Here is a 17796-nt window from a genome sequence, read left to right on the forward strand (position 1 = left end):
AGCTGCCACAGAGCTCACTGTTATTGAAGCCATTAAGCAGGCCTTCCCAGCCATAGTGAAGAAGTGGAACCGAGAGGTGAGAAACAACTAACAACAAGAGATACCCTTCCATCATGCAGAACTAGCCTTAGACCTCAGAGATCAAACTCTAAAAGGAAGCTTCCAGATTGCAATTGGCAGTCAATTCCTTTCCATCCAGAGCACTCAACCATGCCCAGCACACTTACCATAGATGCACTCTCATTGAAACCCAATTGGCATGCAGCCGAAACAACACAAACCAGCAACTCCGTGCACACCCTATATGGGCTAGGGTTTTCTCTCAAAGCCCAATTGAAGTCCTTCCCTGCCGGAGATAGTATAGGAGAACCAGTGAAGAAGCAAGCTTGGCAACCTAAGAAAACTTAAAAAGAAAACCCTGAATGATAGAAAATTTCTCAACTAGGAGGGAGATAATTAGTGATATATATAAACAATCATTTAACATATATTACAAAGGAATAATAAAATCTTTTAATTTTTTTTCTTATTTTCATTAAAATTTATATTTTTTAATATATATTATTATAAACTCAATTTATGTAAAAATGATTATAATAAATTTTAAATTAAATATTATATGCACTTTAATTTATGATTTTTTTTTTTTTTTTTTAGAGATTAAGATTATGAATTTCTTGCGTATCTAAAAAAAAAAACAGTTAATGAAATGCGATTGAGCTATTCAGAGCCTTTGCCCATTTGTTGGGTCTTGTTGGGCTTCACCGGGAAGCTTGAGGACAACTAAAAAAGGACAAAAACGACTCCACTGGGGATCGAACCCAGAATCTCTGGTTCCGTAGACCAGCGCCTTATCCATTGGGCCATGGAGTCTTTTTACCCAAGGTCCATCATTAAACATTTTGTACCGTTTGTATCTTGCCCTTTTTCTTACTATAAAACACAGTCGTTTTTACACCCACCCATATAAAACCCTGCGTCGATGGGTTGCCGTTGCTCCCCATTTCTAGCGCACGCTTTTTGGCTCTCGCATTTTTCGTTTTTCACATCCGCTCTGTCTCTACTTCCGTTGCAACCTCGCCGCCTTTTACTCCCTTGGAATATATCAAGTATTTTACGGAGTTTTAGAGGTATTCATTCCTTCAATTTCAGTTTAGGTTAATGATTTTTATCATTTTGTTTTGTTTTGTTTTTTGCTTTGTTTTAGTTTCTGAGCAAAAAATTAGAGTGAAGTATGTAATTAATAGTTTGTTTTTGACCAGTTGAATGGATTTAGTTTTTTTTTTTTTCTGTTTAGTTTTAATTTGAATGTGCGATTGTAATTTTTTTGATCCCTAATTTTCTCTTGCATGAGTTATGATTTTGAAATTTACAATTAGATTTGCGATTTCTCTATCGATTGGGTTGCTTCACTAGACTGTTTATTCGATTCTTTGTTTTTTGGGTTGTGTACTTGTGTTGGTGGTGAATATTCTCGTTTCTTTAACTGACCATAACGAACTGAACTAAATGGTTCGATGGCTATGTAATTCAGTTTGATTCATTTATCAAATAATAGACACAAGACAAAATGTGAACCATGTAGACTGAACACTGATAGGCATGTGATCCATAAGTTGGAAGGGAATAGAAAAGGATATCACAAGGGAAAAGAAGATTTCTCTCTTATTTATTAGATGCTTATTAGGAGAGGAGGGAAGTGAAATTGAAACTAAAATTATACCTTAAGAAAATGGCTTGAATGTTAATATTAACAGTTTATGGATGCATAATCAGAAGTTTTTTGTCTAGTTGATACTCGGACATTATGCAACGTGCACAAAATTTTCCGGCACTCAACTTCTCTCAATCAATTGCATATTCCCATTAATTTGGTGTTATATGTCAATTTGTACCAGATTATATGTGATAATGTACTCGGCTGGTCACAAGAGTCTGATGTTCTCTTTTGAATAATGGCACTTCCCTTGAAATGAGATCTCTATTCGATTTATTTACTGAATTGATAACATAGATTTTTAAAATGGGTATTATATCAACTATGGGAAGATCATCATATGCCGTTTCTCGAAATCATTGCCGTAACTGTTATTATCTTTATGTACTGGTTATTCCTAAAAATTTTTGGAACTGTGTCGAAGCCTAGCATGTTTTCTACCCTCTCTTATTTTATTTTGTTATTGTCTGAAATTTTTGGTTTTCATGAGGTATTGTAGGTAATACAACATGGGTGGGTGATTTAGCGCTTCATCATTCTGTGCTTGGTCTGCGCAAGGTCATTTTTTTTTTCTTTCCCGGAACAGTTGGGTATGTTTGGGATCTGTACAAGTTGTATGTGAATTAATAAGAGCTAGGCTATATTACAAATACAGATTGAGATGTGAAATAAGTATAAAAATAGGTGAATTATCATATGGGATTAAATGGTGCCTATTCAGGTTATATTTTGTTTGTTTGTTTGTTTTTATTTTTTATATTAACTAGCAAAAAGAAAATTTAATTCTTTTAATTTTAATTCATTTACCTATTCTAGCTGTTTTCAAATACTCTATTTTTTTAAGAAATCTTTTTTAAAAATAAAAAATTGATATGATTCAAGTTTTTTATTAGCATAAACAAAAAAAGATTTTCTGTATTGCTTATAAGTGATTAATTTGCATTATCTTTTTTTTTTAACACCATATTTCATTTTTGTCTCCATGTGATTGTGAATACCATTTTCCCTGGTCAAATTTAGCTTTTTTACCTTGTTACCTAAGTATACTATCCTTATTTTCCACAATTTATTTATGTATATCCTCACCGTGACCTCTAGTAAGCATTTTTTAAGTTTGATCTTGAAAGTTCAAAAATAATATATTGCTCTTTTTTCTTTTTATCTTTTTTTTTTTCTGTAGAATACAAAAAAACATTATGCCCGATGGTTCAACTATGGAAGCGATTTTTCTCATCAGAAGCTTGATCGAGAAATATAGAGATGTGAAGAAAGATCTACACATGTTTTTTATCGATTTGGAGAAGTCTTATGATAGTGTTCCAAGAGATGTCTTATGGAGAGTGTTATAACAAAATAGTGTATCTATTAGGTACATATAAGTGTTGAAAGATATGTATGAAGGAGTAATTATTATTGTGCACACAGTGGGAGGAGACACAAGAGATTTTCCTATCTCAATTGGATTACACCAAGGTTCAGTTGTAAGCCCTTACCTTTTTACATTAGTTTTAGATAAATTGACGAAACATATACAAGAGAGTATCCCTTGGTGCATGATGTTTGCGAATGATATAGTTCTGATAGATGAGACGCGAGAAGGAGTTAATAGAAAGTTAAAGTTTTGGATAAATACTCTAGAGTCAAATGGTTTTAAGTTAAGTAGAACGGAGACAGAATATATGCATTGCAAGTTCAGTGAAGGCCGAACTGGTGATAGTAAAAGAGTTAGTTTGGATAGAGTGTTACTGTCCCAAAGTAATCACTTTAAATATCTCGGCTCAATCCTTCAAGTAGATGGGGGATGTGAGGAGGATGTTAGTCATAGGGTTAAAGTCGGATGGTTGAAGTGGGGATGTGCCACGGGAGTTTTATGTGATCGCAAGATTCCTAATAAGTCGAAAGGAAAATTTTACCATACAGTCATACGACCGGCCATGTTATATGGTAGTGAGTGTTGGGCACTGAAAAAGTCGTATGTGTAAGATAAGAGTTGCGGAGATGGGAATGTTAAGGTGGATGAGTGGCCATACTAGACTAGATAAAGTTCGTAATGAGAGTATTAGAGAAAAGGTAGGAGTGGTGCCAATTGAGGATAAGTAGAAAGAAGGGAGATTGAGGTGGTTTGGTCATGTGAGCGTAGACATACGGACTCTCCAATTAGACAAGTAGAGTACATTAAGTTAGATGATAGAAAGAAAAGAATGTGTAGACCTAAATTGACCTAGAGAAGAGTAGTGCAACATAACCTAAAAGTATTACACATTTTTTAGGATTTAACCCAAAATCGTTTAGAACGGAGAAAGATAATCTATATAGCCGACCCCAAATTTTTGGATTGGAATAAAGACTTAGTTGAGTTTGAGTTGACTCTATTTTTTTTTTTTTTTTTTTTTTTTTTTTTTTTTTTTTTTTAACACCATATTTCATTTGTGTCTCCATGAGATTGTGAATACCATTTTCCCTTGTCAAATTTAGCTTTTTTTACCTTGTTACCTAAGTATACTATCCTTATTTTCCACAATTTATTTCTGTATATCCTCAACATGACATCCAGTAAGCATTTTTTAAGTTTCATCTTGAAAGTTCAGAAATAATATATTGCTCTTTTTTCTTTTTATCTCTCTTTTCTGTAGAATACAAATATAAGTGGTATTGGCAACATGAACATGGTTAACCCTTCTTAGAAAGGTGACAAAGTTCATCTCTCTCTCTCTCTCTCTCTCTCTCCCGCCCTCCCTCCCTCGTTGTGTGTGTGTGTGTGTGTGTGTGCGTGCGCGCGCGCGTGCGCGAGCGTTTGTGTGATTTTCTAATTTTCCCTTTGTACATCTAAATTTCCAGTTCGTGGAGCTTAAAATATGAGAGATGTCTGGTTTTTGGCAGCCTCTCTTTATTCCTTTCATTTCAATTTGATTTTTTGAAAAAATTTTCTAATTTGGATCAGCTGTGATACTATTTATGTGATTGATAATTTGTATTGTTTTTTTGGCCTTTAGTGTGCCTTGCTCAGCATCTCTTATGTCTCTTGACTTGCATTACATATTTTATAGCGCTTGATTGCTTTTAAGATTTTTAATAGAGATTTGTCATTTATGCCTTAAGGATTGGAAGTATACTGATAATTATGATAATTGACAAAACACTGACACTGATCAAGAATAATTTTTCCTTACAAGCATTGCATTATGATATTTGAATAGATGTACATAAGAGTTGGCTTTTATGTATGTGAAGCTGCTGCCTTTGTCTATTGGGCATTTGGTCGTCCACATATTATCACGGTGTCATGAAATAAGTATTGGAATGGCTCACCACCATATGAATTAACCAGACTGACCTGACCCGAAAATTCAGTTTGATTGACAGTAATCAGGCCAGATTGATTATTTGGTTTGAATGCGCGCGCACACACGCGTGTGTTTGTTTTAATGGTCATTTTGGGTTCATCTAAACAACACCACAAATCTAAACCCTAACTCTGTGATCTCTCATCCTCTCTCAATATTTGACAATAACAAAAGCCTCCATTGTCTCTACTGACACCTCTAGAGACCTTGACTAACCAAGAACAAAATAATTCTTAATGCCTTGACTTTTGATATTAATTAATATTTAACCTATAGATCCACAAAATCATGATAATAATAGACAGATCTTCCATGTGTTTTAAAATATTAACCTTGTTTATGAAGCTTAATTGTGTTGACAAAGATTTTTGTGTATCGTAGACTATTGAGATTCTTTAACATCAAGGTGGGTTGACTTATCCTGTTTTTGTTGCATTGTTATTCCCAGCAGTAACTTGCTCAGGTAATGCATCATAGGAACTGAACTAGAATTTGCTTATAGCCTGTTACCATCGGCCTTAGGCGTCTATGTGTGAAACTTTTGCTGAAGGCTTGTAGCTTTGATTTAATTTTCATCCTCTGATACAAGTGAACAATTTCAGGTTCTACAGTGCATTCTAATAGCTAGTTTTCGATAATATTGTTGATTCCTTATTTATTTTCTGAGGGGAATGTTTACCGGTTAACTCTTATTCTGTGTTGAATGTAGGGGTGAGCATTATTCGGTTCAAACTGAATAAATCGAACCAAACTGTCTTAATTTGGTAATTCGGTTCAGTTTTTAAAATAATTTGGTTCGATTTTATATTATAAAAATTTTGGTTCGGTTTTAAAGAGAAAAAAATCGGTTAAATTAAATCGAACTAAATAATAATTTTATATATTCAAATCAAATTGAATTGATTTTTGAATTATTTATTTTTATGGAGAATTTATGAATTATATGTAATTTTTTATATATAAATTATTTAATTTTATTGATTAATGGTTATTAGGTTCAAATCAAAATTAAAATTAGATCAAATAACTTGAAAATCAAGTCAAAATTAAAAAATTAATTAAAAATCAAAGTCGATCTATTTGAGTTGAATCAAACTGAAATGGAATGGTTCAGTTTGATTTGATTATTCATGCATTTTAATTCTGTTCAGTTTTTAAAATATGTAATTTGGTTTGGTTTGATTTGAATTGAATGTTCACCCCTAATTGAATGCGTTGTTTTTAATTTGTTCATCACCTGGGGTGAGTAAATGTTGAAATCACACTCGACTATCCATTTCCAAATTCATATTTCAATTTACTGTGGTCGTGTTTTGGATTTTTTTTGGGTGATTGAAAGGATTTGAGTAAGGACTACTTAAAAGCTGTATGCTGGCGTTGCAATACGTGGAGCCCTTCATCTTACCCTTCGTGTACTCTTCTCTCGACTGAAAGAGTTAGAATTCTATGTTTAGATCATCGCGTGATGCAAGTGCTAAAATGTTTAGTGGTTTCAGTGCTTATAATCATGCATGGGTTCCTTTTTTATTTTGATATTTATTTTTTCTTTTTTCCATAATTTATTTTTACATTTGAAGAGATTTGCATTAACTTTTATCTGTTTGCATAAATAACCAAATTTAATCATTTTTAAATACCTATTAAAATTTTTAATTTGAATATATAATAGCGTATCCACCCTAATTGGAATGATGCGACCCAAAAATCCGTTAACTGCCTCGCAATCGACGCTGTTGGGCTCATGAAAGCCTAACTGTAATTTCATTTATTTAGGCTGTGAAGGCCCAAACTATAATATTTGAACTTCTAAATTGGGCCTATTGTTATACTATTCATATTAACAATCTAGTCAGCCCATTGAGGCCTTCGACGACATCGCAATTTGTCGTTGAAGCTCAATGTTGCATTGTTTTGCTAACAAGTTGGGGCCTATGTCTGATATACTGCTATTGAGAATGCCACGCGCAAAATTATTAAAACTAGACTACTGAAAAGCCCAATGCATTTCATTCGGGGTGAATGGAGCCTTCAAATGAAATTTGTTAATATATTCTACTTCAATCCTCCAACGTGAAAGAGAAGATGGCTATGAGGAGCAATGCCATCTCTCTCTAAAATAAAAAGCTTCAGATCTGGATTTTGCATCGTTTTCCCCAGTGATTGATGTCCAGAATTTGGCCGGAGATGAGTGGAGTTATCTTGACCAAGGACACACGCTCTCTTCGTTTCGCCCTCGTCCTCTGTCTTTCCCAGTCACGCGTTTTCCTCGTTTCTCTGTCCTATTTCCCATTTTATTTATTTATTTATTTATTTTTATTTTTTTATTATGGATAAAAATATAATTTAAATTATATATTCATTAAAGCGTAATAAAAATTAAATTAAAATTTTAAAATAATTAAATTATTTTTTATTAATATTTAAAACAATATTTTCTAAAAAATACTTTTTAATTTTTATCCAAAACTCTACTAATTTTTCATATTGCTATTTTAAATTAAATATTTGGCAGCAATTTTCTATATTGTCACTATATATTACATTTTTTTTTTTTGCATTTAAGCCTTTGAATCTAATTTAAAAGTCAATTTGTGAGTTAAAAGTGCTTAATTAGTATATAAGTTAAGTTGACATCAGATATCCAAGCAATATTGAATTTTTATTCTATACGCCCTTTATCCTCTCCCTAGAAAGATATGATATCTCTTAAGTTTTTGAGTCTAACTCAAAAATTAACTTTTAGTTAAAAGTGCTCAGTTAGTATATAAATTAGGTTGACGTTAGGTATTCAAATGATATGAAATTTTTACTGCACACACTCTTATTTAGCAGCAAAATTGCTATTACTATAAAATTTTTACTGCTCTACTAAATCAGAATCTCTTATCACAAGCTATCTATGAGCTTTCTTTGCCAATAATGTTCTGTGTTTCTTATTGTTTATTATTAATTGAAGAGCAAGTTAATTACTTAGAGACCAACTAATTGGCATTTGAGCTTTACAGTGGAAGTTCTCTCCCATGGCAGTATTACTAGTGTGCGTTTGCGCCGTGGCAGATGATGCCACAAGAGTTAGGACAACTACGTTTCTAAAACTTAGATCAAAGAAAAAGGCACACGTTGCAGCTTACAGCCACAATACAATACGTCATTATTTAGCACATTGGTTTGCTTTAATTATTATTTTAACTTTAAAAGTTTTTATTATAGAAAATGCTTAAGATAATACATGCTGCTAAATAAAATCATTATAATTTATGTTAAATTATTTTTTTAAAAAATCAAATTGAATGATTTTTTTTATCTAATTTAATTTTAATTTAAAATTAAATTAATTTTAAATTCAACCATAACAAAATCTATATTATCTTCTTTGTTGTATGATTTTCAATAATATATTTTATGTTTAGAAGCAAGGTCAGTAAACTTACACGTCTCATGACGTGGCACGTTAATTTCTATGCACTTTGTAATTATAAATACGATGCTCATGCCTAATAATCTCCTCAGACCTCTCTCCTCTCTATAGAAAGTAGAGTAAAGATTAAAAATGGCAACCATCTTTGCTCCTGCCAACCATGTCCCAGGTGAAGATGCCGAATCCCTCTACAAGGCCTTTAAAGGTACTATATCAAAACATGATCTTCCCCTTATATATATATTCTGTTCAATGCTTCTAAGGTGTTTTTTTTTTTTTTACGGAAAGATAGAATTCATTTCAATAAAAGAGAATTACACAAGTGGGCTTACAAATAACAAAATTATAGCACAATAGGCCCAGAACCTAGCCTTAGTACCGAGCCCAAAAATCTAAAAGACCCAGATTTTCAGCCTATTACAGTAGCAACCCTAGGAAGCCATAGAATATCTAGGTCTTCTCAACAAATAAAATTGATATGTAGACAACAATTTCGTTGTAATAGTTAATTATGATAAATTTTATCATAATTAAACTCATTCTCAACACTATCCTTTCTATATTTAAGTTGGATGTCAACAAAGAACTTAGGCTGCAACCTGATGCCTTTAATAGGCAACAACAAAGCTAAACCCTATCAATATCATCACCTTTAGCCATGAACAAGCAAAACTATAGAATAGGCTTCGGGAGGGTGGCTTGAGCAGGGCGCTTTTTAATCTCCTTTAATCTTGTGGGTCGGTCATCTAAGGTAAGCGGAAGGACATAATGACCTCGAAAATGCTCAAGTCTTAACTATTAAAGAACCTTCCATTGAGTTATGGCAACTCGAAACCCAAATAATGACCAATGCAAATATTCAAAGATTAAACCCTCCATTAGAATCCTCTATATCCGAAGCAAAAGCGGACCACAAAAACATGTATACCCTCAACCCAAAGGTGGAGAGACAAGACCCATATTCAAGTTAGGAAAGGAAGCCCTTCCCTGTTCGGAAGGGACAAGAGAAGCCATTTAATGATAGAGGAAAAGGGAACTAAACCCATAGGAAAAGACGAAGCGAAAAAGAGAGTTTTCTCTTTCTCTAAAATTGAGGGAGAGAAAAGACTTTATATTCTTTAATGCTATATGTTATTAGGAATATTTCATCTAAATTTAAGTTGAGTTTATATGAATTTTTCTTTTTTAAAAAATTTCAACTCCAATCAAACTAATTTTATGTTAATTATTAAAATATTAATGATTTTATGAATTTATTTATACTTTAGAAAGTAGCTAAGCTCATAAAAATATTATTCACTTTGTCTTATAAGAAGAGACTAACTTAATTTTATTTTTACACAATTTAAGAAAAATAGATTTAATATAGTTAAAATAATAATTTTATTTAATCCTTTTCTTCATATATTATTTTTTATATTGTTCTATTAAAAATTAAATAACTATGGTTATTAAATTATTTCGAAACTAATAAATTTTATTTTTTAATACAAATTAAATATAAATAAATTAATTAATATTTAAAATAGAAAAATAACCTATACTTAAAAAAAAAATTGTCTTGAGACAGTAGTTAATTACTGGGTATTCTTTCGATCAATACAACTAATTAAGTTGATGATAACTAAGTGACCTACTAAAAAAAAAAATGAATTTCTCAGATTTTACTAGAAGAATATCTTGGGGAAACTAAAACGACATGAAACCACTGGTTCCTCACTTTACACCTCGATATCCTTCTAAAATAATAATAAAAATTGAAATTGGTGAGCGTATCATATTTAATAATAATTAATAATTATGCAAATTAGTACGTTATGCTTCCCGTCTTTTATTAAAAAACACAAAAAAATAAAAATAAATTTGTGATTACTTGAAATCTTTATCAAAGAGATAAGGTAGTTGTGAACGATTCGTCAGCATGAGGTGTCATTTCTCTTTTACAGAAAGCATATTCAAGAATTAGTGATGAGTCGATTTCCATGATTTTACTTTTGATTTAATATAAATAGAGATGATTTAATTATTTAAAAAAATTTTTATTTTTTATTATAAAAATTAATAAATTAGATAAAATTAAATTATTAATCGATTAAATCTTTTGAAACAATTTTAATTTGATTCTAACCCATAAATTATTTATTAATTTTTTGGTAGATTGTAATTTAATTATAGACTCAATTCGAACGTGCCCAATGCCAGTGACGGGCAGAAGTATTTTCTTAATATGGCAAAGTTGAATCCAATAAATGTATTTTCGAATACGACAGCATTATAAAGCTGGAGTATACCTAGTTTTGCTTGCTTTCACACTGCAATATGCAACTTCAAAAAGTGCCAAGACCAGCATTTGGTTTCAGTGACGGGCTTTCACGTGCAATGGAAATGATTTTGTACACGAAGCACATAAGGATCCAATTGAGTGGATGAATGGTGTGACCATGCTTTCACACTTCGCCTACAAAATCATTTCCATTTAATTATTTTTTAATTCAGTAATATGTAACAGTAGAAGGCAGGTGAACAAATCCTGATTAATAAATTTTTTTATTCAGTGAAAAGAATAATATCCATGTAAAGCTCTCTTTCTTGGCGTTAGTGTAGTGGGTAGAGTAAGCGTAGGACTATAAGTAGAGAGTCCTATACAGGTCTCCTTCGCATCCAAGTAGCTATAGAAAGAGAGAGAGATCAGTATCTGTGTGCTAAAACCATGGCAACCTTTGTTGTTCCTGCAAATGTTTCAATTGTAGAAGATGCAGAAACTCTCAGAAAAGCTTGCGAAGGTTAACCTATAGATGTTCCATTGTTCCATCTCTTTTATGTTGTCATGCATATTTATTTTTTGCCCTTTGTTTTTCATAAATAATACTTAAAAAAAAATCCTGAATTCTCTGAGTTTATTTAACTCTTTGATCTCTGATTATAGTAATGACTATCCTCTATCTCTCTTTCTGTTTGATCAATGCCATTCCCTTTTGCATTTGTGGGGCAAAATCCTTCTATCTATCAATAGATGATCAAGGGTGAAAAGAAAATGTTTTGATGTACCTTTTTTTTCTCAGATTTTTTCACTTATTATGTCTGATCATAGGTTGGGTTGAGTGTAATGGGAAGACCTGCTCATGCTAAGTTGGGTTTCTTTTAATAAAATTTTGCTTATAAAAAAAATGAAAAAACTAACATTTGGTATTTTCTTTGTGCTGTTAAAATTTGATAGGCTGGGGGACCAATGAGAAGGCTGTAATTTCAGTGCTTGCTCATAGAAATGCAACTCAAAGGAAGCAAATCAGGCAAGCTTATTGGGACCTTTACCAAGAAGATCTTGTTAAGCGTCTTGAGTCTGAGCTGAAAGGAGATTTTGAGGTTTAATCATTATCATAATTTGCTTGAGGATTTTATATTAATTCCTCTACAATAATATGCTGTGAGACTAATGAAGTTTGATTTATTTCTGAATAAAGAGAGCTGTATACAGATGGATATTGGAACCACAAGACAGAGATGCAGTATTAGCTAATGTGGCTCTAAAGAAATCTTCTGATTATCATGTGATCGTTGAAATTGCTTGCGTCCGATCTGCAGAGGAGCTCTTGGCTGTGAGGAGGGCCTACCAGGCTCGCTACAAGCATTCCTTGGAAGAAGATGTGGCAGCTCATACCACCGGCGATGTCAGGAAGGCAAGTCAATTACTTACTACTGATGCATTTTGATATTTGTGTCTCTATAAGTTACTGATCCTGATGGTTTATCATGGTTACTTTGCAGCTCTTGGTTGGGTTGGTGACCACTTTTAGGTATGAAGGCGCTGAGATAAATACAAGATTGGCCAAATCGGAAGCTAATATTCTTCAGGATGCGATCAAAGACAAGAAGTTTAGTAACGATGAAGTTATTAGGATCTTAACTACAAGGAGCAAGACACAGCTTATGGCTACTTTCAATGGCTTCAAAGATGACCAGGGAACTTCCATCACTAAGGTACATATTAGGGACCAAAATTCTTTGGCTTCTAAGTACTCTGCTTCTATATAAGTAGACTTTTTACCCCTAAGTCTGTATTGAGTACTGAGGCACATTTTCTATCTTTTTCCCTGTTTAATAGGCTTTGTTGGGTGAGCCTGCTGATAATGAGTTCAAACGCTTGCTTCGCATAGCCATTCGATGCATCAACGAACCTCTTAAGTACTATGAGAAGGTGAAACTCCATAGAGTTGGAAACTACTTGAACTTTTTATTCAATCCAATTTGAACATAGTTGCTTTCTTTTGTGCTATAGATTTTGAGGAATGCAATCAGAAAGTTTGGGACTGATGAGGATGCAATTACTCGTGTGATCGTCACGAGGGCAGAGAAGGACTTGTTGGATATCAAGGAACTTTACTACAAGAGGAACAGTGTGCCTCTTGATCAAGCAGTGGCCAAGGAAACTTCTGGGGATTACAAGGCATTCCTCCTTGCTCTGCTAGGAAAGCAGGATTAAGATTCGTATCTTAATCATTTCGGAGTTTCTAAGTCGGAAAAAAAAAATAATGGCTTTGTAAGCCTTCATTTTGCATTGTATTGTTGTTGAGTTTCTAGCTGGTGTGAGACAATTTGTGTCCTATTTTATGCTATCTTCAATGCAGAGTTTCTCTAAGAAATCGCCTTATGGAATATATTTATATATTTTATAGGAGAAGATTAATTTTAACCTGTAAATTAGAAGGGATTGCTTCAGCAGAACGAAGCACTGCTGATGGGATGGAGAGTAGAGACCCCCAACTTATGATAGTAACACCACAACTAGTGAAGGTTCGTGATCCCATTTGATTTTGAAGCTGCACTTTGATAATCATATTTTCACTCATCGTCGTCCGCCCCCTCTAAGCCTTTCTGGCTCTTGGATCGACCTATGCAGCTGAAAATCCCTTGCCTGTGAAAAATGACCAGTCGTTTGATCAGCAAAAAATACTCCCCTGTTAATTGTGAAAATGATACTGATGATTCATTGGCCTAGTGATTACCCATGAACTGAGTTTATAAGATATATGAAGTTCGAGCCTGACTCAGGATGTTGCAACTGGCTATCTAACTTTAGTAATTTCTAAGTTATTACAGTGACTCAGGAGGGATTAATCTGATTAATTAACTATTGAGATATACCTCTAATGAAAAAAAAAAAAAAAAAAAAGTGGAAAAGATCGATACTTACGTGAAACTACAGGCCGTCTAGGTTAAAACCATTGATCGTTTAAGCCAAGCTACACGTCTTTACACATTCTTTTCAGTTTTTTTTTTTTTTAATTTGGTTTTATAGGATTCATTGTTTAGAAAAGGCCCGAAGCCCAACATACAAATGGCCTCAATTAATTAATTCCACTAAAGATGCATTACAAATAGAAGCCCCATCCCACAACAACGCCCACCCAAAGATCTAGATAGATAGTTAAAGGTCCAACTTGCTAAAGGGCCAAACTCATCTCTAACCCCAGGGCAGAAAACACAAAGAAGATGCAACTCTTCTGTGCCGCCTCCGATGCTTTTACTACCAACTATCACTATAATTACAAGGCTAAAGCCGGTTAAGGAAGGCCCATAAAACCAACCACGGTGATGAACTTAAGTTAGGATAAAAAAAACCAACAACAGCAGAGACCCATGGGTGAGCGATGGCTAACGGAGACGAGAAATAGAAGGCACGGGAACTCAAGAGAAAGCAATTCGCACCATTAGCACCCAAGAACGCGTCAGTACCTCTGATCGACGAGCGACCCACTTGCGCTCTACCCTCCCAGCCACCAACGAACGAAGAAGAAAACCTCACGTCCCTAAAACAGTGAAACAAAGCTGGCCAACATCAAACACTTCTTTGCTCTGCACAAGTAACAGGTTCCATCCCTATTGACGCGTGCAGCTTGCATGCCACCACCCAATTAACCAAAAACAACCATCAATGGTGGATCTAACTCAACCCTCACTAATCAACTCCAATCCACCACACAAAAACAAACTTATTTGTACACACAACCCCGCCTAGAAGCAGGGAAGCACACCCACTTCCGGAATAGAGAAGGAGAGTCTCCCTTACCCCATTGAGATAGGGGAAACCACTAAACGATGATGACAAATGCCAACTGCCTCAAGACCGAGGAGCAAGATGAGAGAAATAAATAGAGTAAGTTTATATGTAGATATTTATTCACTGATAAGTGATTTTTTTTTTTTAAATGAGTCAAAGTAAATAAATATTTTATATAAAATTTTACATAGAATTCAAACTCTAAATATAATTTATTCATATTTTTATATGTTTTTTCATATCAAGTTACAGAAGCGTTTTTATTTAATATATTAAAATTATCATATTAATGTCTTTTTATTGTTTTCAACTTTGTTTTGATATTTTTTTTTCAATTTTAGTTATTGAAATTTGATTTATTTAATATTTATATAAAAAATTGTCATTAGATATTTTGATAAAAAAAATTTAAATGATATATAAAGACGTCATGAATTTTATAGTGAAACACAATTTATTAATTATTTAGAAATAAATATTAAAGTAACAAAAATTTTAAAAAAGTACCATTAACCCATAATTCGACAAGTGTTTACGAAATAATTTTTATTATCACACATACTTATCAACATGTTTAAATATCTTAAATTTCCTCTAAATATACACGTTGTAGAACCCAACAAATTTGCAAGGGTACAATTTTTCTCAAAGAAAAACTGCTGTCCTCAGGCTACATGGACAGGTGGGTCATAAGCCCATGGGTGGCAGCTCATGCATTCCTTTGTGAGCTAATATAGCTACTCCGAATACTCAAAAATTTAAGAGCAGAAAGAAGAATTTTAATTTATTCAGGCTTCTTTTTGAACACAACTCATACGTACACAAGATAACATTTCATAAACCAAGGACTGAAAAAAAAAAAACAATTTCATTCGTGCTCTAATTCAATCATTTCACCAAATTCCTCTTATTTCAGTCTGTCCTCCTTCAATTAGTCCCTTGTCATCAAGGCAAGCAACAAATCCTTATAGTTCCCATTAGCATTGTCGTCAATTTTCTGGGTTAGGGGAACACCATATAAGCTATTGTACTCTTCTTTAATCTCCTTCAAATCCACATCTGCTCTGGTTACAATTACTCTTGTCAATGCCTTTTTGGTGTTGTGATCTGCATCATTTCTTATTGCCTCATCTACTACCTGAAAGAATTTATATGCAACCCAAGAAAATGTAAATAATTTATTATAAAATTTAAATCAGATCAGTAACTGAGTCTCTTTAAGAATTTGGTAGTAGCATTATCTTACCTTGCTGAAATATGCGTGAGGGTTACATAAGCATTCAGCCGTCTCCTTTAAGATAAAGTCAGCGGCTTCAATATCCTAAAGAAAGCATCAGGAAGGATTAATCACATAAGTACATAGTCTGATGCACTGAGAAACCCTTTTCAAATATTTAGGCTTACAATTCTTTAGCTTCTAAAACTGGTTATTCATCAAATTAGTTTCATATAAATGTGAACATAAAATAAGATGCATTCATCTCGTACCTCATTGATGTTTTTGCCAGAAACTTCTTTGTAGTGTTTGTAAATAGCCTTGAGATGGGGTTTGCTTCTTGTTGTTAGTATCCTTATCACCTCATCATCGTCAATGGGATTCTTCTTATCACCATTCTTAATAGCTTTAGCGATCAGTTTTGCTTCAGATTTTGCAGCGTCTTCACTAACCTTTGGCCCTTCATACCTATAGGCACTCACTAGCGCTACCAGGAGCTGGTCATGGACAAGAACCAAATCATCAACAAGATCCTTTAATTTTCACATTCATAATACTTTGTACTGCATAAATAGGCCTTTTGGGCCTCACAATTTTACTGTGTGAGTATATCCAGATCTTACTATGTACCTTACGCTCACTGCCAGTGACATGGATGGCAACATCTTCTTCAATGGAGTGGTCATAGAGGGAATGGTAGGCTTTCCTTGCTCCCAATAGCTCTTCTGATGATCTGGTGCATGCAATCTCCAAAATCACACGATAAGATTGTGGAACAAGAGTCAAGGCCTCATGCACCAAACGAGCATCTCTTTCCCAAGGATGCATGGCCCAGAGCACCAGAGCATTCTAAACATTCAAACAGGGATAGAGTTGCAATCTTGTTAACAATAGTCATTTTCGGGTTTTTTTTTTTTTTAGTTCACCTTTTTAATAATCTAAGAAGAAAAAGATTGCCAGGTTTAGATGGTAGTGAAATCTGCCAAAAAGAAAACAGAGAAATAAAAAAGATACCTCAAATCGAACAAACTCAAGCCTGAGGAGATTGATACGGTGATCATCCCAGCGTTCAAAAGAACGTTCATCTTCAATGAAGAAGTGAGTACTTCTCTGTCTGAATGTTGTCCTACGCGCAGGATCTGATTTTCCCAGAATTGATATTAATGACTTCTCATCAATTCCAAGTCCTGGTATACAAGGAAAAGAAAAAAAAAAAAAAAAAAAGAATTTCCTCAGCTCTTAATTGTTGTTTGTTGTGTAATGAGGAAAATAAAAATACATAACAGGATATGAATGTGGCCACAAGAGAGTTGAATAGTTCATTAGAAAACAAGAGAGAATGTCAAGAAGGAAGCAAGATCAATTCTTAATTTTGCAAAGAAATGAACATTTATGATCAAAGAATTAATATGGTTATTTTCTAAAGAGAAAAAAACAAAGAATGAAATAAAGTTAAAAGGAACCTGAGAGAGCTTTGGTGAGAGCTTCCAATTCTTGAAGATGAGCCATGTCTTCTTTTTTGTGTTTTGCAGCAAGGAGAAAGATATGATGCTACATTTATATTAAAAAGAAAGGTTATTATTGTCATTTGAAAATAGGGGCATTTTAGGTATCTTGGACTGTTACAAGAAACAATAATGAGCAATAATAGAAGGAAATTTAACTGAATTGAGGCAAAATGACCTGTGACTCCCTCATTGCTTTAACTACTGGTGGTAGAAATGTGATGACATTAATAAAAGTTACTGCAACAATAGCAAAAATAAATTGTCTTTTTTCCTTGGAAGTTATATATAGCTAATGAACAGAGGAAAGGTTTTAAAATAATTTAGAAGGTAACGCTACAAATTAAAACTTACTAAAAGTAAGAGTTAATTTTAATATTTAGATTTCGTTTATTTCATGAAAAATATATATTTTTTAAAATATTTTTTATATTTTTTAATATTTAGAACACTAAAAAAAATTGATAATGAAAAATATTTTTCTAATCAAAGAAAAATTAAGTCATTTTTAATAAAATTAACTTCTATTTTTTAAAAG

At 33.1% G+C, this 17796-nt stretch overlaps 2 protein-coding genes and 1 non-coding gene across 4 annotated transcripts; 1 reads left to right on the forward strand and 2 right to left on the reverse strand.

Moving 5' to 3' along the window:
• Window positions 1-800: 800 nt before the first annotated feature.
• Window positions 801-873, reverse strand: TRNAR-ACG (transfer RNA arginine (anticodon ACG)). Its single transcript has one exon. It is a non-coding gene; the product is annotated as a tRNA-Arg (tRNA).
• Window positions 874-8556: 7683 nt separating this feature from the next.
• LOC110666559 (annexin-like protein RJ4) lies at window positions 8557-13119 on the forward strand. 2 transcript variants are annotated; one of them, XM_021827094.2, is made up of 6 exons: window positions 8557-8684; window positions 11697-11842; window positions 11941-12156; window positions 12245-12457; window positions 12582-12674; window positions 12756-13119. In XM_021827094.2, the coding sequence occupies exons 1-6, from the start codon at window positions 8612-8614 to the stop codon at window positions 12957-12959; spliced, it is 945 nt and encodes a 314-aa protein (XP_021682786.2). In that variant the 5' UTR covers window positions 8557-8611; the 3' UTR covers window positions 12960-13119. The 2 variants fall into 2 exon arrangements, with proteins under 2 accessions (XP_021682786.2, XP_021682785.2); XM_021827093.2 differs by lacking the exon at window positions 8557-8684 and adding an exon at window positions 11017-11262.
• A 2175-nt stretch (window positions 13120-15294) lies between these two features.
• On the reverse strand, window positions 15295-17466 carry LOC110666560 (annexin D4). Its single transcript, XM_021827095.2, has 7 exons — window positions 17437-17466; window positions 17217-17304; window positions 16768-16940; window positions 16384-16602; window positions 16026-16250; window positions 15784-15858; window positions 15295-15675 (listed from the first exon to the last, which is right to left on the reverse strand). The coding sequence occupies exons 1-7, from the start codon at window positions 17449-17451 to the stop codon at window positions 15469-15471; spliced, it is 1002 nt and encodes a 333-aa protein (XP_021682787.2). The 5' UTR covers window positions 17452-17466; the 3' UTR covers window positions 15295-15468.
• Between the last annotated feature and the right edge of the window lie 330 nt (window positions 17467-17796).

Source organism: Hevea brasiliensis, unplaced genomic scaffold (assembly GCF_030052815.1).
Source record: "Hevea brasiliensis isolate MT/VB/25A 57/8 unplaced genomic scaffold, ASM3005281v1 Scaf610, whole genome shotgun sequence".
Taxonomy (NCBI): Eukaryota; Viridiplantae; Streptophyta; class Magnoliopsida; order Malpighiales; family Euphorbiaceae; genus Hevea; species Hevea brasiliensis.